The 24,963-nt window shown below is 38.9% G+C and overlaps 1 protein-coding gene across 1 annotated transcript; it reads right to left on the bottom strand.

Annotated features, from left to right (window-relative positions):
- Positions 1 to 2,362: 2,362 nt before the first annotated feature.
- Positions 2,363 to 3,238, bottom strand: LOC149175911 (pentatricopeptide repeat-containing protein At3g22690-like). Its single transcript, XM_089421283.1, has 2 exons — positions 2,804 to 3,238; positions 2,363 to 2,620 (listed from the first exon to the last, which is right to left on the bottom strand). Exons 1-2 carry the CDS (start codon positions 3,236 to 3,238, stop codon positions 2,363 to 2,365), a joined length of 693 nt encoding a protein of 230 aa, XP_089277409.1.
- Positions 3,239 to 24,963: the final 21,725 nt, after the last annotated feature.

Raw genomic sequence — 24,963 nt, forward strand, 5'->3', positions numbered from 1 at the left:
TAAAATTATTTGTTTAGAAATACTACTTCTATATATATATATATATATATATATATATATATATATATATATATATAAAGAGTTTTAGCATTTCATTTAACTTTACATCAAGTTATTTATATTTTATGAGTGATTAACCATAGCTTTTACCAATATTTACTATCAGTTGACTTATTTGCAAATTTAGTATTTACTTTTTATAGCATTATTTATATTTTCTAAACCCGTTAAATAGGTTCACTATAGCTTTTACCAAAATTTATTGTGAGTTAGCTTTGTTACAAATTTAGCATTTATTTTTTATAATTAACAAGTATGAAACTCAACTCATTTAATTGATATTTTTATATTGTATTTTTTTATCTTTTTTTATTTGAGTACTTTTTTGCTTTTGCCATATAATGAGACACATTAAAGTGTTAGAATGAAACTTTTATAAGTTTAGGTTTGTTGTACTTTGAGCTGCAATATTTACTCAGAACTGAATAAAACTTATGCCTGATTAACAGCACATGCAACAAAATATTCAATATGAACATATAAGGGTTTAAACCAGGAATTTCAAGTAAGGAGATGTTAAAGTCCTCTCTTTTTTTGAAAGATGTAAAGCAATGAAAAATATAGCACATACTCAGAATCAACAGGGGAAACCATTATTATCCTCATTTTGTTACAAGTTGTATTTTAATAAAATTTTAATTACCCCAAAAATCAAAGCATGCAGCATGAAACGATATTGAAGATGACTGTGCTGAGATATTATCTAAACAGCACTGTTGAATGAAAAGAGATTCAAACTTCCTAATGCCAATCATTTTCTAGGAATGGAACCTAAGCAACATTAAGCTAATTAAGACTCAAAATTTCTGTATTTAAATTTCATAGACAATTTAATTCCTCCAGAGCAGATGGCTTCTCATTGACTTGAAGTGTTTTGAGCTGTATTTTTCACTCAATTTAGGTTCAGCGAGTCATACGATTAGCCCTTGTCACATGCCAGCCAGAGGTCACAAGTTCAAACTGTGCAGAATCAGCAATTGCAAAAGTAAACCTCTCAACGAGCCACTCAGTTCTGCACTTCAACATGTTACATAACACACAAAAGTTCTCGCATTATCTAGAAGCGTGATGATTCATGTTTACAGCCCTAAATTTGATCAACTTAGCAAATCGTTAACAACAAAGACTCAACGAGAACCCTTTTAACATAATGCTACAATTCATTTGAAGGTAAAGCTCAACCTACATGCATAAAACTTCAAATAACATAACAATCAACCCTCAACATAGCATGATAGCCCTTTACACATGCCAGCCAGAGGTGACGAGATCAAGCCCTGGGGTCACCGATTGCCAAAGGCAACATCTCAATGACCTAACAAGTTATGTTCTTTCCGCCACTGTGATCAAAAACTTCTAGGATTTTCTATCTAGCGACTTCATTGATTATCTGTGAAGTTAAGACAGGCTATCCTGATATTTGAACTTTTACCCATGGAAATTAATCTTTCATTCGAAAGGAACACTTCAGTGATTATCTATGAACTTAGGACAGGCTGCCGTGATATTTTAGTTTCACACACGGCCATAGAGTTTTGCTTTTAAATGAATACCTCATTGATTATCTCTAAAGTTAGGACAGGCCATTGTGATATTGGAAGTTTTAAGCATCGAACCGCGGTTTGCTTTTAAAGAAATTGAAATGCTACGTCGGAAGTGATTGTTATCGGGTTTACAGATCCAGTGTAAAAAACATTGGGATTAAATGTTAGAAGTCTAGGATGTAGTGATTTCATGCACTATATTTTTTTAAGTTAGGACGGGCTTAATAAACCTCTAGAATTGTCTAGATGATTAAATCATCGCCTTAATTCGATCTGCATAACTCGAAGAAAACCGTTTTGGGCAAAAAAAAATGCAATTCATTTTAAGGCAAAGCTCAACTTCCATGCTTGAAACCTGAAATATCATAACCTGTCCTAACTTTACAATTTATCAAAGAAATCACCACATTCTGAACTCATCAAGAGAACTAACGCTTCGCATTTCATTTTTGAAAATCATTCGTCACAGGCTATCTCTAAAATGCAACAAGAACCTCTTTATCGCGAATTCTTTTAAAGGAAAAAGCTCAATTTTCTTGAAAATATAAATAACGCAACAGCATGCCCTAACTTGAAAAATGATCCATGAAATCGGTACCTGGGAAGCTTGAACGAGCTCGTCCAGGGAAGCCGGAGGTGGCAGGTGCTGCTGCTTCTGGCTGTGATAGACCACGCCCAGTTTCTCTTTAACTCCATGTTTGCTGAGTGAAAACCCTCGCAGCTTCCTCAGAGAAGACTTCATTTTCGCTACAGAGATTTTATGCTTCAGAAACAAAACCTCGAATCACCGTCTTAAAATGCAGAAAACCCCCCCGTCCTGAATCTGTCCGAACTCCATTACGCAAACCTCGCAATAGCCCCTCTGAAACGGTCAAGACATTATTGAGGGTCTTGGTATGAACGGGCATGCTGAAAATGCTCTTGGGCTCTTTTCTCAAATGGAGCACAGTGGCGTGAAGCCAACCTACATCACATTCGTGGGTGTTTTGACTGCATGCAGTCATGCCACAACATCTCTGTCAAGACATTTTGTCAAACAATAGACATGCCATTTCAATACTTGCACATTTCGAATAGAGATCTATGAGGGAGGTATCTACAAATATGTTGATCTCAATCTCATTTCTAATCATGTAACTATGCACACACTTACCTCGTTGAAGAGCTTCGACCTATGTACATGCTCGGAGAACTCTAACCATAGTAACGGGACCCGGTACCACCTCCTCTAGCAGCATTTGATGGAAAAGCGTCAATGCCTCATAGGCATGTCCATTCTGAGAATATCCAACAATCATAGAGTTCCATGACACCAAATCTCTCTCACACATTTTGTTAAACACTTGGCGTGCATTCTCTATACTTCCACATTTTGCATATAGATCAAGAAGGGTGTTCCCCACAAATAGATTGCAATCCAATCCGGCTCTTATTATAAAATGATGAACCTTCATCCCCTTCAGAATAAAGGGAAGAATGAGTTCATCGGGCTGTATGCCTTTCTGCCGCATTTGGGAATAGAGTAGGAGGGCTTCCTCACAGGGTCCATTCATGGCGTACCCTCTGATGGGCACATTCCATAAAACACAGTCCCGTTTAGGGGAATTTTCAAAAACCAGTCGTGCATAATTCATGCGGTCGACTTTGTATAGAGGTTTATTAGTTTGCTTAGCAAGAAAATATTTCCATGAAACCCAAATCTGAATATGTGTGTACAAGCTTGCAAATATGAAGCCACACCTTCGTAAGTATCAATAACGGCGTTTGGCTTCTGTGTCTGTTTCTGTTTGTCAGTGGTTTTGCATTTAATGGTAGTGGAAGCTACAGTTGGGCTACGACAATGGATGAGATAGGCATCGCCATTGATGTTGATGTTAGAGTGTGCATGAATATTTACATGCTCTTCCTTTTTAAGTATGTGACGAAATTCTGCTAAGTTGGAGGTTGCACAAGGTAGGATTGTATGTGCCAATTCCATTCTTCAACTGAGGGGACGAGAAAGACACCCCATGTATTTATTTCCAAATTAGTAATTAGTATACGGTAAGCTTCTTCGCACTCATAATACAGGGAACCCTTAATACAAGAAATGTTACATGTAGAAAGCGAGAATAGCTAGAGTTTTTATTTTTTATCGGGAGAGGAGAATACATAAAATTGCAGAAATGTTACATTGGAAAGCGAGAATAGCTAGAGTTTTTCTTCTTACAAGGAGAGGAGAATTTGAGAAATTTTATATTGGAGCAATACTTAACAACACTCTTAATTGGGGTTTAGTGGGCTTTGGGTCCAGATTTTGAACCAAAGCTCTGATACCATGTGTAAGGGCCTGTTTCCTATTATGAGAGCCTCAACCTATTATACACTAATAGATCTATTTTCTCGCTGGTTTAAAAGTTAAAAATAAAAGAACTTGTTGGTCTTCTCACATAGCTTTAAACATTTAACATCTTATCATTTTATCATAAGCAACATAAGTTAAGGTGAGCATTCTATTGATATCAACTTGACAAGAGTAGTCCAGGGAAAAATACCTGTTCTGGCGGTTGATGATGATATCTTTGTCTTATAGCTCCAGCTGAACGCTCCTTCTGACCAACCCAACCGGATTTACCTCCCAGCCAACTAGGAAATAAATTCCTAGCCCAGGAAACCTCCACAGGTTCCCTAGCCCTCCGTGCCCAAGTCCAACCAGATATAGTGTGTCCTCAAGAAAAATGTGCAAAACTAGATAATGATACTTTCCTCCTCTCAAACCCAAGAAACCTCCACAGGTTTCCAAGGTCTCCCAAAATCATAACAAGGCCAAACAATCACAACCAACCCCCACAATCCTAAGCAAGACTCCAACTCCCCCTTTTCTTCCTTCCCCCTTCCCTTTTTATACCCTCTTTCCTCAACCACCTCTCATTAATGTCATTAACTCTCACCCATCCTTGGTTGACTTCTCTTCTAAGCTAGGAGTACATTTGGAATTGTGACATGAATATAAAATTGAGAATTTAATGGGAAAGAATCATGTCTTCTCCCAAGTAATCTGAAAAGTACATTTGGGAATGTGAAGTGTAATTACATGGAGAGGACCATGTCTTCTCCTTAGTAAATGTGAGGGTACATTGGGGAATGTGAAATGAATAAATATATATTGATGATAAGATGGAGAGGACCATGTCTTCTCCTTAGTAAATGTGAGGGTACATTGGGGAATGTGAAATGAATAAATATATATTGATGATAAGATGGAGAGGACCATGTCTTCTCCTTAGTAAATGTGAGGGTACATTGGGGAATGTGAAATGAATAAATATATATTGATGATAAGATGGAGAGGACTATGTCTTCTCCCAAGTAAATGTGAGGGTACATTGGGGAATGTGAAATGAATAAATATATTTTGAATTAATGGAAGGATACCATATCCTACATAATATTCAAATTGAGAAGGTAAGTGGGGAATTTGAATAATGGAAATCATAAATTTATTTTAGACCAATATTTCTCAATATTTTCAGATAATGTAAATATTAACACAATTTGTAGGATAAGATTTAAGTGGGGCATTACAGTTTTGATGTAATTTTTGCCTTGAAAAATGATTATTGTGATTGTAATGGTGAGAAATTATTCTATAAACAGTGTTAAGTGTTATTTAGAATAAATGAGAAATTCTTTTTGAATATATAAGACTAATCTTTGAGAGAATAGATATATATTCCCTAATTATCACATAAACAAGGGGTTAATCTTGCATTTAGTGCTTTATCTCTGTAGAGTTTCACTAAACAAAGGGAATACCTCCTCCTGCGTGACTTCGATTGTCCCTCCCTCTTACAGGATTGCAAAGCATTAAGAATTGAATCTTCTTTATTTTAAAGATGCAGCCTTGTCGAATATACCAAAAACATAGTAGGATTCTTTCATTATTGACAAAATCAAGCACATGTGCAAGGGAAGTATTCATCTATGGATGGTTAACAAGTTCATTAATAACTACAAGCAAACGCTTCAAACTATGTATTTAATGATCTCTAGTCATCATCTAAAGAGTTCAAGAATCAAATCAATTCCAACCTAAGTTCTAAGTATATGGTAAACCTCTACTCTAGAGGTTCTATTATTGTAAAATTTCACAACTATGGAAGTTGTGGCAAGGTCTCAAAGGAGGGACTTTCTTTTTGGGGCAAAACTAACCTTTTTTCAAAAGATAGTTTCTATAATTGAATCCATCTTCAATATCCATTTCTTCAACCCCACTCTGCCGGATTTGAATATTGAATCCCCCCTACTTATTTTGGGATGAGATGATCTTTCAAAAGCCAACATAAATATATTGGGGACTTACAACAATATACAAACTAAGCAAGGAAGGGTATACACACATGTGTTAGAATTTGAATTGAAGTTGACTTGAGCAAAGGTATAACAATGCATATTTAATTAAATATTGGTGATTTTAACAACCACGTCCATTAGATTAAAATAATGATACTTTATGTGTATCTATATGCAAAGACAAAATACTTGAAAGGCACCTTCCCAACAACAAAGGTCATTATAAGAAAAATGGAAAAATAACAAGTTGATGGGTGGTATGATTGAATGAAGAATCAAAGGGCAAGAAAGAAGAGACATCCAAGTTTAGTCCTAATAAAAGATGTTATGGCCCCTTCCAAGGAGTGCGTTATTAAGAGGGACACAAACATGATCATGGAGTCTGTGCTAAAGTCTTATGGGAGAAATAGGAAGCATGTGAATGAGATATTATGGATTTCAAAAGAGAAATCATGTTATTCAATCCAATAGAAGCAAGGGGATTGGTGCTACTTGAGACTCCATAAGCTCTAAATCAATTGGTGAAAGCAAGAAGTCTAAAAGATAAATGCAAAGAAAGGAATATCCATCTATGTACAAATCTACAATAAATAAATTCAAAATTATACAGTGTTTCCATATAGACAATGTTAGGTCCCTATAACACTAGTGATTCCCCCATTACTAGTGTCATTGTGGCCCTTACTGTTATTGTTGTGCCCTTATTGTCCCCATATTGTTATTATTGTGCCCCATAGAAGCCCACTATTGTTATTTTTGTGCCCTTATATTATTATTGTTATGTTGACTTTGATTATATTGTGACCCCTTAGACTCCTATATATAGAAATGAGGCTTTGTCATTTGTATCATCCAATAATTGTTCTTTTGTGTAATGTAAAGGAGGTTGCCCCCTCGAAGAAGCTGCTTTCTAAGTTGTTGATCTATCTTTTCTATCTTTTTGTGAGTTGGTTTCATAACAGACAACCTAGGTTCGAACCCTAAAAAGTGTAGGGTCTTTGTGAGTGTTTGTGAGGGAATGTGTTTGACATCAAATAATTGGATTCCCTTCATCATCAAAGAGACATGTGTCCCAAAAGTCAATTTGGTTTAAGTGGATGTTAATATGATACATTGTATGTTTTCTGAGGGTAGTAGCACAATTGGAAAAAAGCATGTTGGCAAGCCCTTGTGTATCCAAGTGATCGAAAGTTCAATCCCCCAGACATATCTCACCAATTGAACTTAAAAAAAATATGATACATTGTATATTGCAAAGCCATTAAGTTAAGTAATGACCTTGGCTAACCCAAATATTTAATTATAATTTAAGCTCAAACACAACATTAGAAATGAAACCTTCACTCTAGATCTAAGGATATAGGGGTCAACATTGGATATTGGATACAAGACAAGGTGATCAAATGTATCTCTTGGACTAGCATTTTTTACAAAGGAATACAAATTTTAATGCTTATATTAACATGTATGTATAATATAATAATGAAATAGTCACTCTTTAGTTCATGGATAAAAGTGTTGGTGTGGAAGGAAATCTCGAGGGATGTGTCACTATAGTCATAAAAATTTCATTTATTGTGACACATGGAGAACTTATTAATTGGGTGTAGCTTTAAAAATGGATAGGAGTGTTATCCTCCCCACCTAACTGCAATTCCTACAAATGACATATTTAGTGATTAATGAGTATATTGTTGTAATAATTTTGAACCCTGTGTTAAGAAATCCCTATGCAATCCAATTTAACTTATGTACCATCCTCAAAATGAGGAGAAGTCATTTGTGGGTTTCCTTAGAATGTGTATTTCAAGGAAGAATGTGTACTTTGTCGATATGTTGAAAGGTTTTACGGTCTTTGTGTTTTAGTGTACCATGTCATGTTTGGCATTGAGCGTTGGGTGTGTTGGAATCCAACTCTTGGTAAACTCAAATACACTTGTCCTAAGGAGGGTGTTGGGTCCCTATAATACTAGTGATTACCCCATTACTATTGTAGTTATACCCCCTATTTATATTGTTGTTCCCCTATTACCCCCATATTGTTATTTTTGTGCCCCATAGAATCCCTCTATTGTTATTTTTGTGGCTTTATATTATTATTGTTAGGTCGGCTGGATTATATTGTGACTCCTTAGACTCCTATATATAGAAATGAGGTTTTGTCATTTGTATCATCCAAGAATTGTTCATTTATGTAATGTAAAGGAGGTTGCCCCCTCGAAGAGGCTGAATTCTAAGGCGTGGATCTCTCTTTTCTATCTTTTTGTGAGCTGGTTTCATAACATTTGGTATCAGAGCAAGGTTTCTAGGGTTTCGCTGCTCCAAACAGGTCATCGTGGCATTTTCACTATAAATTTTTTTCTGTAACGTTTCAGAAGTCACAAAAACAAACCCATTTGAGAAGAGATCGCGCTGAATCTTGAGTCCGAATTTCAGAACTTTTCGCGCGATATTTGCGGAGATATGATCTGAGGAAGTTGGTCTTTTTGCAGACTCCTGAATTACATTCAAAACAGGTGACCTGGGGAAAATCATCATAACTTTCTCTCTGGGGATCAGATTGAAGTTTCGTAAGAAGGTACAGAAAGAGGACGGACTGTAGCTTCTTGTGGGTGTTTTTCAGATCCAAAGGTCGAAACAGTGACTCGTGGAACGCCGTACAAGTTCGCTCTACTGAACTAGTCTATAATCAAGTCACTGTGGGAGATTTCACATAACTCTTCCTTGGAGAATCCAATTTGGGTCAGACTTGTGGCATTGGAAAGGGGACACAGAGGCCTACTACAGGTCACAAATTCAGGACTAGGTAATCAGAGAGTACAGATATACATCAAAGGCAATATCGAGCTCCTACAAAGTGAAAAAAGGTGTGTAGATTTTCTTAAATTTTTGCTTAAGCTTGGTTTGAAAATTTATTTTCAAAGGGCATAGTAGAGCATTATTATCGGTAACTGATGCCTCGAGGAAAGAAAATGCAAACACCTAGTAAGGAACCTGAAAGCTCGGGCATGACTCATGAAGAAGAGGAAGAAATGCAACATGATATATCAAAATTACAAGACCAAGTGCAACAACTGTCCCTTACACAAAAAGGAACAGAATCTAAGATGGATGGTTTAAAGAAAGGTGTAGAAGCTAAGATGGACTGTTTAAAGAAAGGCGTAGAAGCTAAGATGATTGACGTGGAAGCTAAGATGGATGATTTGAAGATAGATTTGAAGACAGACATGGAAGAATTCAAGAAGTTGCTACAAGAAAGGGTCACTAATGGTGAAAAGGTAGTAAAGGAAACTCATGATGAAAACAAAAGAAATGTTAATCATGATTCCATAGACTCTAATGTTGGATCGAAGACTCACCATGTTCCAAAAATCGATATGAGGAAGTTTGATGGCAAGGATCCCGCCACATGGATATTACAGATGGAGCAATTCTTCGATCTCAATAATGTGCAAAACACACAAAAGGTACGTATGGCAACTTTATATTTGGAACCAAATCAGTTTGTATGGTATCAATGGCTTTGTTCTCGTAAACAATTTATCACTTGGGCAATTTTTACGGAAGAATTGATAGCACATTATGAGGATACAAAAAGCAACACTTTTTTTAGCCAATTGATAAGTCTCAAACAAAAGGGTTCAATAATGGAGCACATTGAGGAGTTCCAAAAATTGAACATAAGGGTAAAAGATATTCCAGAGGAGCATAGGATTGATGTGTTCATAGGGTCTTTAAAGGATAATATCCAACATGATGTGCGCCTTTGGGAACCTGATTCATTAGAGAAGGCATTCAGGTTAGCAAGAAAAATGGAAAGCAAAATTATGGCAACTAGGAAGCATACCATTCACAACTATAAAGACAGAAGTGTTGTTGCCCATAGTCTTCCACAACCTACAAGGTTGACACCACAACAATTGGAAGAAAAAAGAGCAAAAGGGCTTTGTTACAATTGTGATAGCAAATACACAAAAGGTCATAAGTGTGCTGAGAAGAAATTATTCTACATAGATTGTGAAGAGGAAGAAGAAAAGGAGCAAGAAAGGTCAAAAGAAGAGGATATATTCCAGGAACAAAGCCTAGATGAAGAACAAATAAATCCGACCATATCTTTTAATGCATTGGCGGGAATTACCACTCCTCAAACCATCAAGATAGAAGGACAAATCAAGAAGAAAAAGGTAATAGTGTTGATTGATTCAGGAAGCACCCACAATTTTATTCATTGTAGGGTAGCAAAAGAATTGAATTGCTTCCTATATCCAGCACCAGAGTGTCAAGTGATGATTGCAAATGGAGGAACAATAAATTGTTCTGGAAAGTGCCATAATATCAAGCTATCCATGGGAGAATATGTATTGACTAGCCCAATGCTTTCCATTCCAATGGGAGGTGCTGATGTTGTACTAGGAGTCCAATGGCTACAATCCTTGGGTACAATAGCTTTTAATTTTCAAGAACTTTTCATGAAATTTTCTGTGGAAGGAAAGGAAGTTGAATTAAGGGGTATTGCAGGGAAACCGGGAAAGATAATCAGCTCTAATGGCATGACAAAGCTTCTAAAAAAGGAGCAAAGAGGTGTAATTGCACAATTATGTTCGCTAGATGTTTCCACATTGGAATCATCTATTTCTCCAGATCTCCAAAAAGTCCTGGACAATCATTCCAAGGTATTTGAGACTCCCAAAGGTCTCCCACCTATGCGTGATCATGATCATGCTATTCATCTGATTCCAGGAAGTGTTCCTCCAAACATCAGGCCGTACAGATATCCATATGTCCAAAAAAGTGAAATTGAACGTATGGTTGCAGAAATGCTAGAGGCTGGTATAATTCAACCGAGTCAAAGTTCTTTCTCAGCTCCAGTAGTATTGGTGCACAAGAAGGATGGATCATGGCGCATGTGTCCAGATTATAGGGAGCTCAACAAGCTCACTATTAAAGATAAGTTCCCCATTCCTGTTATTGATGAATTGCATGGATCAATTTACTTCACCAAGTTGGATCTTCGTTCGGGATATCATCAAATTAGAATGAAGATTGAAGACATTCCAAAAACGGCATTTAGAACTCATGAGGGTCATTATGAATTTTTGGTCATGCCTTTTGGCCTTACCAATGCACCTTCAACATTTCAAGGTTTGATGAATTCAATTTTCAAACCATTCCTTAGAAAATTTGTGTTAGTATTTTTTGATGATATACTAATCTACAGCAAGTCTTGGAAGGATCATGTTGAACATGTTGACAGGGTGTTACAACTATTGGAGGAGAAACAATTATATGCAAAAAGATCCAAATGTTTCTTTGGAGTCCAGGAGGTGGAATATTTGGGTCATATTGTATCTCATGAAGGAGTTAAGGTAGACCCTAGCAAAATTAAAGCCATTAAGGAATGGAAAATCCCCACATCCATAAAGCATCTGCGAGGATTTCTTGGGTTGACAGGGTATTATCGCAAGTTTGTTAAGAATTATGGGAGAATAGCAGCACCTCTAACAACATTATTGAAGAAAGATTCATTTTCATGGACTTCGGAAGCAACAAAGGCCTTTGAACATCTTAAAGAGGCAATGTGCCAAGCACTGGTCTTAGCTACACCGGACTTCACAAAAACCTTTATTGTGGAATGTGATGCTTCAGGAAATGGAATTGGTGCTATTCTAATGCAAGATGAAAGACCCATTGCTTTTGAAAGTCGTCCAATCAAGGGAAAGTTTTTAAGCAAAGCTATTTATGAGAAGGAAATGTTGGCAATACTCCATGCACTTAAGAAATGGCGACCCTACCTAATGGGAAGACACTTCAAGGTAAAAACAGATCATGATAGCCTTAAATACTTTTTAGAACAAAGATTATCCTCTGAAGAGCAACAAAAGTGGGTCACAAAGATGTTGGGTTATGACTTTGAAATCATCTACAAAAAAGGGAAGCAAAATGTGGTGGCAGATGCACTCTCAAGAAAGGATGAGGATGTGGAAGCATTGTTGTGTGCCATTTCTATTATCCAACCAGATTGGATAAACGAAGCAAGGGAGGAATGGAAGAACAACGAAGAAGTGTGGGCACTTATTCAAAAGCTACAACAAGATTCTAGTACTTCTGATACATTTAGCTGGAAAAATGATTCGTTATGGTACAAAGATCGCTTATACCTCTGTAAGAATTCCCAGCTAAAACAAAAGATTCTTATGGAATTGCACACTTCTCCCTTAGGAGGGCACTCAGGATTTTTAAAAACTTACCACAGGGTTAAGAAGGAATTTTTTTGGGATGGCCTTAAATCAGATATTCAAAAGTTTGTGGCGGAATGTTTGGTTTGCCAGCAAAATAAAGTTGAAACAATTAAGACACCAGGTCTATTACAACCTTTATCCATTCCAAGCCAACGTTGGGAGGAGGTTTCAATGGATTTTATCACAGGTTTACCCAAGTCTGAAGGAAAGAGGGTCATCATGGTGGTAGTTGACAGACTTACCAAGTATGCACACTTTTGTGCATTATCACATCCATTTAAAGCCAGTACAGTTTCTACTGCATTTATGGAAACAGTTCAAAAGCTACATGGAAACCCAAAGATTATTGTAAGTGACAGAGATCCCATTTTCACTGGAAATTTTTGGACAGAATTATTTTCTTGTCTTGGTACTCAACTAGCTCATAGCTCATCTTATCATCCTCAATCTGATGGGCAAACTGAGATAGTAAACAAATGTTTGGAAGGATATCTTCGTTGCTTTGTATCTGATAAACAGACACAATGGGTCAAATGGTTGCCTCTAGCTGAATGGTGGTATAACACTTCCTTCCATACAGCAACAAAAATGACCCCATTTATGGCACTTTATGGGTATCAACCACCATCCATCACATCGTATTTAAGAGAAAATTCTAAGGTTCAGGCAGTGGAACATCACATCGAACATCAGCAACAAGTCCTCCAACTCTTAAAGGATAACCTCGTGTTGGCACAAAATAGAATGAAACAACAGGCAGATCAACATCGCAGTGAAAGAAGTTTTGATGTAGGTGATTGGGTATTCCTACAGCTACAACCATATAAGCAAATGTCCCTAAAGCAAGCTAAGAAGGATAATAAATTATCACCAAAGTATTATGGTCCGTGTTGTAGGGAAAAGTATCCGACTCGGATGACCCTATCCCACTCTAAGGGTGACAGTTCCTTAGCAACAACTGTAAAACAAACTACTTAAGGTTTACTTCTTTATGAAAGCAAAAGAGAATGGAGAAATGCACTAACCGTTGCCTTGCGCTTAATGTCGAATCCAAACTCTTCTCTTTGGCCGCTTGCTCCTAGCTCTTTGTTCTTCTGCTCGCCCAGCTACAATGAGATCCTGCAAAATAACAAAGAAGGAAACTACCAGAGGCATGCAATCATAACTGGTTCATGGATTAGTGTAAACCAAACATGCAATCATCACAATATATTATTGAAACAAGAGCACATAGAAGAACCTCAATAGCTTTTATTAATGAAGAAATAAAGGTTTTGAGAGTATTACAACCATTGAAGGCTCCAACCCAGCAACACCTCCCAGTAGAAAGAATTGCTCTTCTTCACCTCTCTCAAACAATCACCCAATAACTCAATAGTGAAACCAACAATGTATCATTACTTTGCACAAAATTCCAGCCTCCTGAGCTCATAGGAGAGAGCTCAATATATAGATGAATTGAGAAAGGATGACTCAGCTTGCAACTGATGTGTAGCTGCCTTGTGTCCTCTCTCTCTTCAGTTAATCTTTAGTTGATCTTCAGTTCTTGAGTCCACTTGGAGAACTTTGCTTCCACTGGAGAAACAGAGCCTCTGACTCATCACAAGGCGAAATACCTGATCCAAGTGTCATTTTTGGAAGATTCCAAAGCAATGACTCACTGTGCCACTTGTCCCTTCTCGCTCAGCGCAGGTGGCCTTTGTCCCACTTGCTTTGCAACGCAGGTACACCATGGAGCAACTGAGTTTCAGCGCAGAAACCTAGTGGAGCACCTGCTTTGATTTCAGGATTGCTTGTTTTTGAGTGTTTTCAGGTGGAGAACTGATCTGAGAGCTGTTGGTTTGCTGACCTTGTTCCTCTAGGGGTAAGAGCATCATGTTTAGGGAACTTTGGATCCCTTGGATTATTGACAATTCATGCTTGTTGCTGTAAGGCACAAAATTGTCTATAACAGATGCCCCCTAAAGTATGAGGTCGTTTATCGGGTGAAATGCTTTATTGAGAGGATCCGAAGTTCATTCAATCTGCTGAGAAGTGTCCTGTAATAAGATACAATACAATACATTATTTTTCATACATTTTTCATGATCTAGCTGAGGCGGGCATTCCCATGCTCAGCTTTATAAATACATTTTGGTACATAGAACAGACGATCGTCTGATTGTAGACTGATAATTCTCTGCTGAAATTATCATCCTTTGAGAAGGATGATCATCTGCTGTAATGATGTACATATCAAATGTCTTTATGTCTTGAATATATATCGCAGCCCGGATGGATGAAACTAGATCCGGGGTCTTCAATCTCTTCCGATCTTCACTCGATGTACAAGTCGATCCATGTGAGAATTTCTTGAAGTCGAACATGGAAAGACATCGCTTGATTACCGGTCAATGATGTAAACCGTTAACAAGCGTGAGAGGAGTCACCGATAAGGATGATGACCCTCAAGGTACGGCAGTACAATCCACATGGTTGGAATAAAGGACTTGGCGTCGACTACCATGCAAAATCTTCTGGTCGAAGGTCATTGATGTATACCTGTCGCCGGAAGTGAGAAACTTGCCATTGAGGCATGCAAGCTTCAAAGTACTGAGGGGGGTGTTCCTAGATCAACTCCTTGGATAATGAGCTGATGTCGACAAGGAGTGATCCGTCAAAGGAGGGCCTTAATGAATCCCACATCAGTGACACGGAACGGAGCTAGTGATTGTGATGAGGTGAAAACAAACTATGATGTATGATTCAGGGTGGCGGTCATGAAGTGGATGAAGGATAATGTATGGCAGTGGGTGGAACACGGTTGACTCTTTACAGAACCACATCTCTTGAACATATAATGACACTGATGTGATGGATTGGTAGCATTACCCCAAATGTGGATGGTGTGGCGAGGACCATGGTTATGAGACCGGTGAATGAAACAACCCAACCCGATGTGATACGGAGGACAAAGTGTCATGTTCAAGAGCGACTTGCTACCATTAATGCTGTGAGGTTCTCCCAATTTTTCCCCAGTCATTGCTGACCAGTACCTCTTTATTTTTGTCAAGCTTGAGGAGGATAACATATGCTTGTTCTATAACCTGCCCTTCGGGCAAGCCCATCGCTATGTTTTAACGAGCCTAGCGATAGGGAAACTCGTTCTCGTCTAAAGACAAGTTTGTCGCTATTTAATCATTTTAATGAGTCTAACGACAAGGAAAACTCGGTCCTTTTCATTTTTAGAGAGTCTGAAAAGGTACGAAAAGTTAACTCCAAAATTCCTTTTTCGTCTTCCAATCCCTTAAGTCCGAAAAAGTATAAAACAATACAGAAGGGATGAATTTTCGATTTCTTTAACGAGCCGAACAAAACAAGCGCTCGATCTTTTTGTGTAATAATCCCTCAGGTCCAAAAAGATTAAAATCTAGAGGAGGGATAGCTCTTCTTGTCCTTTAACGAGCTGGAAGGCCAAAACTCGGCAAACTTTTCATATTTTACGAGTCAGTGAAAAGAGCTCAAAGAAGACTCGTCTTTTGAGGAACGAGTGATGAACAGGGATAGCAGCAGATTCCAGGTACAGGTTGGAATTCTCCAATCACGGCAGTGTCACAAGGATGGCTAAGTGAAATCACTCTTCGCGGCTGTTCCTCAAAATGGGTAAACAAACATATGGAGGTGAACGATTGGCCAAATGAACGGATGGAGGTGAGACTGCAAGAACACGACCAAAGGTTTTTAAACTGGCTTTCAAAGGTTATATTTCTCCAGGTTATTTACCGGTTCATTTTTTCTGGATGAGCTTGAACTGTAGGGAAAGATTGCTCACAACTTGTGTTTATTTTTTAACGAGCATGAACTCTGTACAAAACTGCTCGATTCTTGCGTTTATTTTTTAACGAGCATGAACATTGCTAAAACTGCTCGATGATGCCCCCAGCATAATAATAATGCAGATGAGGCGCATGCCCCCTAAATCATAAGGGAACATTTCATTTTTTAATGAGGTTGACATCGTAAAGAACTATCCTCTTTTACTCTTTATTTCATTTTTTAAACGAGGTTGACTTGAGAAAGGAACTATCTTAGATCCATTAAAAATAGAAGGCTTCATATCCCGTTGCACTCATCTCCACAAGATTACTCAGCGGTGGTGGGGCAAAAGTGCCCATTAAAGAAGGGCCTTTTGGGAAAACTACTCCGATATATTGGAGAGGATGATTGACTCCATGGATCGATGGAATGCTTCTCGTATTGGATGGCGGCTCAACTTCTGTCGAAGTTGTTGTCGAACTGCCTGGTCGACCTTTTCTTTCGCTATTCAACGGCTGTGGATTCCCACGGCTTTTGTTTAATGTTGAAATTAAAGCATCATCTTGGCGCTTAAAACTTGACAACATCATAACTTGTGATGGGGAAGCATTTCCACTGTCAACCAGATTCTGGCTTGGGTCGGGAAATGGATCAGTCAATACGGCTGGAGTGTGCGGATTCTTTACGAATCTCTTAAACTCAGCTTTGTATGGGCAATCTGACGTCCAATGATCATCGTCACATATGTGACATCTCCTAGGTGTTTTCTCCTTTCTACGAGGATTTTTTCGAGGAGATGATTTTCTTTGATCTTTCTTCCCTTCGTTTTGATTTTTCTTGCTTCCTGTTCGATTGGTTTCTTTGCCCTTATCTGTCGATACGGCATTTACTTCCGAAGCAAGAATTTCTTCATGCGCATTTTGATTCGAATCCTTACGGGCCTTCTTTTGATTGGTCCTTTTCGGATTCGTGTTTTCCGTGCCAATCACGCCATCACCGGCATGAGAGTCACTGTTTGATTTAGGAGGAGGAGGGATTGAAAATTCTGGTCTAGGGGCATCTGATATTTTGTCATAGAGCGTGCCGGACTGAGTATATACTAAATCCAAGTATTGTGCACGAGCGATAACTTGCTCTTCTGTTACGACTCCTCCCTTTGCTACATCTTCCGTTATAGCCGGAAGTAACGACTTTATAAACCACTCAGCTAAAAGCTGATCAGGAACGTATGTTTTAACCATTCTTCGTCGACGTCGCCACTCATGTATATGATCTGATATATGAGTCGCGGTTGTCTGTTTGAAGTTAGTCAATATCTCTGTTCCCGTTTCATACCTTATTGGTAATTGAAAGTGGGTCAAGAATGTCGTGGCAAGGGAGCCAAAATTGTCGAACGAAGCTCTAGGCAATTCTATATACCATTTTGCCGCTGGACCTGTCAATGTCCTCTGAAAGAGGCGAAGCCTTATCGAATCATCATTCAAAGTGTTCGACGAACACCATAGATGAAATGTCATCACATGATTCGACGGGTCTTCACCTGGATTTCCATTGAATTTAGGAATGTCGGATGGAAGTTTGTGCGGAATCACTGGCCACCAAGGGGCGTAAGCAATTGGATCGTTTGTTAACCGATGTAAATCAGGCAACTCTAAAGTCGCCACGAATGGTAACTGCTGGTTCAAGTTAGGTGAAGCGTAACCAGGATACGATGGAATCGCCTGAACAGTCGGTCTTTGCATACCAGCATAATGGAGTCGATGTTGGTATGATGAATACGGTTGATGGACTTGACCACTATAAAGTGGTTGATTTTGACCATTTTGAATATATGGTTGTCCAATATTCGCAAATATTTGCTGTTCAGAACCTTGGTTCACTTGTTGGAATTGCGGCTGTTGGTATTGCATTATCCACGGTTGCGACACCATGGGTTGTTGCCCTACACTAACCATTGGACCAAGATGTGGGGTAGTTGTACCCAACTGTACTCGTGTTGCCCCACCAGTAGGTGATTGTGGTTGGGTCGCAGGGTCAAGGGGCTGTTGCATGAGAACCTGAGCAATCTGAGGTTGACATACAACAGGCATTGTTTGAACTTGCGACACGGTCACAATAGCCGGTGTAGTTGGGATGTTTGTCACAGGTACACACTGTTGCATAGAATATACAACTCTCGGTGGCTGGGATAGCATAGGTACCCAACTACTCGTTGCAATTCCGCCATAACTTGAATAAGGTTGAGAACTCCCGTATGGGTACCCTCCCGGAGGGGGTAATGAAAGGGCATACTGCCCCCCGTACGGTAGCAACCCAGAACTCAAGGCAATTGATTGTCCTGGAGGACTGGATGGCCTAATTAGATTCCCAAAAGGGTCAATTTGATGATCCTCACCATGAGAGTTACCAGACATTACTCCGGAACAAACAGGAACAGACCATACTGTCGAGATAGTCTCTTGGTGGATTCCTTCTAGCGACTGAGAGCTAGTTGGGACAGATGGTATGCCGGCGAACATTGTTGGATTTGCAGCAGGTAATTATGCCGTCGCCGTGTCATTCGACACAGTCCTAGATGTCGACGGTTGTTCAGTCATTTTTAGTCTATCCAATTGATCACCTAGTGATTCTACAGGAACTTCCACTGGTGATGGAAAAACTTCTGTTGTAGCAGGAAATAGAGTGACCCCTACTCCAAATTGAATTGGAGTGGATACTTGCGGTACTTCTATAATTTCCTCTATCGCAATCAGACCAGGTGGAAGAGGAAGACCGTCAGGTCCGTAAAAGATTTCCGGTGCCGAAGAAGGGGTTGTATCGACCGCGACGGATGTTTGAGGAGCAAAACTCTCTGGACCGGTTACAGATGTAACTGGTTCAGTCATACAAGTATTTGCCCCCAGACTAGGATCAGTATTACTGTCCCTCTGTGGCGATTGAACTTCTTCTATAGAGGCAGGGTTTCCGGAAATGTTTGGGGTGACCAGAATCTCAGATGTTGTTGGAACACTTGTTCTAACTTTTAAAGGAGATTTTGAACTGGTTCGACGAGCTTGCTTTGTCCGGATTGTTTTCGATTCCGGAGACAAAGACGGTTGACTCGCAAGCCTCCGAGAACGACGGATATTCAATTGACTTTCTTCCACAATTGCGGATTACTCGATCAACTAAAATATAAAGGGGAAAATTTGTGTTTCCGATTTGAATGAATTTTATTAGACGCTTTTAAACATAACTTTGCTTTTTCATGTTTTAAGAGTCGAGAAAAAGCTAAAGATGACTCTAGTCTCCTTCGATGTATTAACGAGCCCGAAGTGACAAATGCTCGGTTGGACCTTTTCAGTTATAGAGTTTGAAAAGGGCCAAAAGAAACTGCTCTGGAGATCTAGGCAGAGGGTGTGCCAAACCTTTCGCGAAACCACAGAATACGTTTTACGGTACGGGTGGTCGATCTTCGTGAATGCTGTGTTCACTGCATCGCGATCAGTAGGGCGGCCGACACGGCTTCCTATGGATAAAGGATAATTGCCTATAGGGGTCTCCCAATATATACTCGACGGTACGTGGGAGCACAAGTCCGTATTAGTGCCACCGACTCTCAGGAGGAATCACCCACCTTCGTAGAGATCGACAGTCACTATGTTTAACGACGCCGGAACACGTCTCTACCTAGACCTCTAGATGTTTGCGTTATGTTTCAAATGCGTTGTTAGGTTCATTCAGTATATTTTAAGTTGATCTTTTTAAAGTTTGCCTTTCAAGGTTCACCACGAGATGTATATGACAAATTCCTAAATGCAGCCTAAGATGAGAAGCAAGCTTTTTCAAATCTTTTTGACTGATGAAAATCTTAACTACTGAGGGAGAAGAAAGGCAAATTCTTTTCACACAGTTCATACAGCACAAACTAATGCATTTTCTCCTAAATCATCATGCAAACTTTTTCAAATGCAAAATGCACAATGCATGTATTTTCTTTTCCCTTTCTTAATGCGGATGGATTACAAAAAGAAAGTGGTTATATAACTTTGATTTCGATTTAGAGCGAAAGTAAACAAGTTTGTCCAAAATCAAAAGACACCTTAAGATTCACTTGCTTAATCACTGGGAATACATGAAATCAAACCATACTAACGAAAGTGAAATGACTAATCAGCTATGGACAGCAAACAAGCTAACTCTTTAGACCAGCAAAATGCCTAACACAGGTTCAGATCTAAGAGGCCAAAAGCAAGACTAGTTTACTCTTCGTTATGGGAAATTGTAAATGAGTAAGAAATACAAAGAACAAGTACAATTTCGTTATATAACAGAGGCAGAATGATGGCAAGTAATATTGGTTTCAAAACAGGGCACAAGACTGACACCTAGCAGCAAAACTAAGTGAAAACAGGCAAGAGAAAGGAGGAAACCCCAAATGCACTAGGCAAATTTGGGCCAACGCAGGCTCTGCACAGCCAAACTGGCTCTCAGCGTAGGTAGCCCCTTCGGGACCTGCGTTGCAAAGCAGGTAGCCTGTGTACTACCTGCTTTGGAAAACGAGAATTGCGTTTTCACAGTTTCCGGGTCATAATTTTCTCAAAAATGCACGGTTTTTGCTCAAATCAGAAGCAATCAGTCAAGCACACTCAAAGGGATGATTAAGAAGGTGCAAAGCTATCACTAAGAGCTTACAAGGATCCTTGTAGATCAGCTCTTCAAATCATGAATTTGCTCAGAAAATGAGCAAGAGTAGCTGCCCTCTACTTCGCTTTTGATATAGTCAAAAGCTTTTCGATTTGGTACTCTTTTGTTCAGGAAATGAATAGCAAAATACTACAAACACAATCAAACGGATACGATCCCCAGTGGAGTCGCCAGTTTGTTGTAGGGAAAAGTATCCGACTCGGATGACCCTATCCCACTCTAAGGGTGACAGTTCCTTAGCAACAACTGTAAAACAAACTACTTAAGGTTTACTTCTTTATGAAAGCAAAAGAGAATGGAGAAATGCACTAACCGTTGCCTTGCGCTTAATGTCGAATCCAAACTCTTCTCTTTGGCCGCTTGCTCCTAGCTCTTTGTTCTTCTGCTCGCCCAGCTACAATGAGATCCTGCAAAATAACAAAGAAGGAAACTACCAGAGGCATGCAATCATAACTGGTTCATGGATTAGTGTAAACCAAACATGCAATCATCACAATATATTATTGAAACAAGAGCACATAGAAGAACCTCAATAGCTTTTATTAATGAAGAAATAAAGGTTCTGAGAGTATTGCAACCATTGAAGGCTCCAACCCAGCAACACCTCCCAGCAGAAAGAATTGCTCTTCTTCACCTCTCTCAAAAAATCACCCAATAACTCAATAGTGAAACCAACAGCGTATCATTACTTTGCACAAAATTCCAGCCTCCTGAGCTCATAGGAGAGAGCTCAATATATAGATGAATTGAGAAAGGATGACTCAGCTTGCAACTGATGTGTAGCTGCCTTGTGTCCTCTCTCTCTTCAGTTAATCTTTAGTTGATCTTCAGTTCTTGAGTCCACTTGGAGAACTTTGCTTCCACTTGGAGAAACAGAGCCTCTGACTCATCACAAGGCGAAATACCTGATCCAAGTGTCATTTTTGGAAGATTCCAAAGCAATGACTCACTGTGCCACTTGTCCCTTCTCGCTCAGCGTAGGTGGCCTTTTTCCCACTTGCTTTGCAACGCAGGTACACCATGGAGCAACTGAGTTTCAGCGCAGAAACCTAGTGGAGCACCTGCTTTGATTTCAGGATTGCTTATTTTTGAGTGTTTTCAAGTGGAGAACTGATCTGAGAGCTGTTGGTTTGCTGACCTTGTTCCTCTAGGGGTAGGAGCATCATGTTTAGGGAACTTTGGATCCCTTGGATTATTGACAATTCATGCTTGTTGCTGTAAGGCACAAAATTGTCTATAACAGTCCGTACAAGGTGTTGGAAAAGATTGGTACTATGGCATACAAATTGGAGCTTCCTGCAGCTTCTCGATTGCACCCAGTTTTCCATGTTTCGTGTTTAAAGAAGGTTATAGGTGACAATCTCCCAATTCAAACAATATTGCCAGAACTTGACGAGGAAGGAAAAATTATATTGGAACCGGAAGCAATCACAGAAACAAGAACTCGACAGCTACGAAATCGATCAATTTCAGAGTATCTTATCAAGTGGAAGAACTTATCTGCTGAAGATTCCACATGGGAGGATGAGAATTTTATGCAGAAGTATCCAGAACTGCTCAAGCGTTGAGGACAACACTTTTTTGAAGGAGAGGGGCATGTTGGGTCCCTATAATACTAGTGATTACCCCATTACTATTGTAGTTATACCCCCTATTTATATTGTTGTGCCCCTATTACCCCCATATTGTTATTTCTGTGCCCCATAGAATCCCTCTATTGTTATTTTTGTGGCTTTATATTATTATTGTTAGGTCGGCTGGATTATATTGTGACTCCTTAGACTCCTATATATAGAAAGGAGGTTTTGTCATTTGTATCATCCAAGAATTGTTCATTTATGTAATGTAAAGGAGGTTGCCCCCTCGAAGAGGCTGAATTCTAAGGCGTGGATCTCTCTTTTCTATCTTTTTGTGAGCTGGTTTCATAACAGAGGGAGTTGGGGTTTTAAGGTTCTTTGGTTGTAAAAGCTTTCAAAGTCAATGTTTTTCATCCTCTTCTTGCATATTGCAGCCTCAAGGCCATTCGATGAGTTGGTGGTCATGCTTAAGGTTTTCATCCTATTCTTGCATTGTGCTTAAGGTTGATTGGTACCTTGTTCCATGAATTATGATCAACTTTGGGTCCTCTTTCAGTAGACACCTCCTAGCCAGAGTATTAAAGGCAACATATTGGTTTCCTTTACTAATTTTAGCTTGTAATAAATTTAGATGTAATGGTTGTCACACGCGTTCATATACAACTACCTCATAACAAAGCTAACACAAGCACTTCTACCCATGCCTACAACACATCACAGAGGAGGAATCAATCAATATTATTCAATATCCCGCATTCGAGTATCCCTCCTTTGAGGATTCAATCCAACATTTATGGAGATCAGGTCATCCATTTACAATAACTAGCTTTGCCATATAGCATGTTCATATTCCTATTGTCATGGCCGAAAGTAACACCGACATATATCTTATGCAATAAGAATAAATAATTAGAACGCCTCAATGGATGAAATTCATCCTATAATGCATAATGCATATATTAGATAACCCGAACCATAGGCTCTACCGTTTCAAAACAAAATCATTTATCATACATAATCAATAATCCGTCTGCCATAGTTGCATGACACGTTGACATGTGTATCTTAGGGATTATGCACAATTAATCAGAAGCGTAGCATTGGATGCATAGCACAAATAACTTGTACCATAGTTTATACAGTCGAGCCTTAACCACAATTAACAAATTTGCATAGCGGCTCAAGCACGACTATTCACTATCTTAACAAAAGACAGGTTAACACCAATTCTACATAAGATCCACATATTGTGACTGTAATTAGAATTTCATTTATGTGCATCCATAAAATCATCTCATTAACGCCACATGCAGTGCATTTAAAACTCAATCAAATTCTCTCATATGCTAAGGAATTTATAACATAGAGGGTAAGAAACCAATATACAGAACAATCCACGCAAGTGAGTCAAACTAGATCAAAAGAGAGAACGACACTTGGAAAACAGAGCACCGCTACCCAACCTAGAAATGACTCTTCAGTTCACCACCGAGTCGAGGTTCTTGCCATGGATCAACCGCCTCCAATTGATCTATGCAATGGGTATTTAATACCTTCTTTCATGATATGGTTTCCATTAGCGGTGTCTCGCTTTTATGGATCTTTTTATCCATTTGCATAGGCTTATCTCATAAAAGCTCACCTTTCTCTCCCATGAGGATTTTCCTCATAGAAGATTGCCTTTCTCTCCCGCACAACTTTTATGTTTTTCTCAATGGATATTTATCTCCAATCCATCCAACTTATCTAGAATTAAATCGAGAAGCTTTACCATGAAAGAATTATCCTTTCCCATTCACCAATGTGATTTGGCAAGAATCTCATCTCTTGGTGCCTCGCTTTTCCAAGTGATTAATTTATTAATAATGTATTTACTTTTTATATTACACATCATACCTAGCTTTTCTCAGCTTAGGTTTGCAAAGTTTGACACACAAGGGAGGGGTGTTACATTTTGGATCCCTCTCTTTCCTTAAGATCCCTCCAACGGCAACTAGAGTTCTTAGATGACTGTAAGGAGGAAGCCCCTATTGGAAAGGGACAGACAGTTTGAAGGTGTCTATCTTGCTGGTAATTCCTATATCAAAAAGTTGTATTTTCATAGTCCAGGGGTTGGGAATACACAATTCCCATCCACTTGAGCTCAATTTTATCTCGCAAAACTTCATTGGGATCTACCTAAACACATATGCAAACATAGGTGAAAATGCCTTTCAAAAGTCTTTCCCTGTCTACTTTGACGAATCTTCCAATAAAATTGCCCACTTTTTCTAAGAGATCTAGATGGGTAAAGTGAATGGGAAAACTGGGAATCTTACCCATACTAGAGTAGTCATCGGCAACATAGTGAGAGGATTGAAGTTGGGAAACCATGGCTTCACTAGAAGACCAACTCATCCCCAAAACCATGGACCTTGGTCAAGGATTTTTTTCTTATCCTCAAGACATTTTAAGATCACCACAAAAAAACATGGGTCTACATCCACCCAAACCGGCGTTCATCCAATCCTATCATAATCGAACAGAAAAACGCTACTTTTTCAATAGAAAATGGGGAATAAAAGTATCACCCAAGGATAATGACCATCGCATCAAGCGCTCAATCATAAGGGAGGAGCAATAATTTGACAATCAGACGTCCTTGATTTCTGTTGATTTAACTCTAAACACTCACGTAATATTCTCTTGCTTGGCGAATTAAACACCACTGCATGGAATGGACGAGGATTG

The sequence above is a fragment of the Pinus tabuliformis genome, chromosome 4_1, assembly GCF_031772625.1.
Source record: "Pinus tabuliformis cultivar Carrire ecotype Pingquan chromosome 4_1, CPIR1, whole genome shotgun sequence".
In the NCBI taxonomy this organism is placed as follows: domain Eukaryota; kingdom Viridiplantae; phylum Streptophyta; class Pinopsida; order Pinales; family Pinaceae; genus Pinus; species Pinus tabuliformis.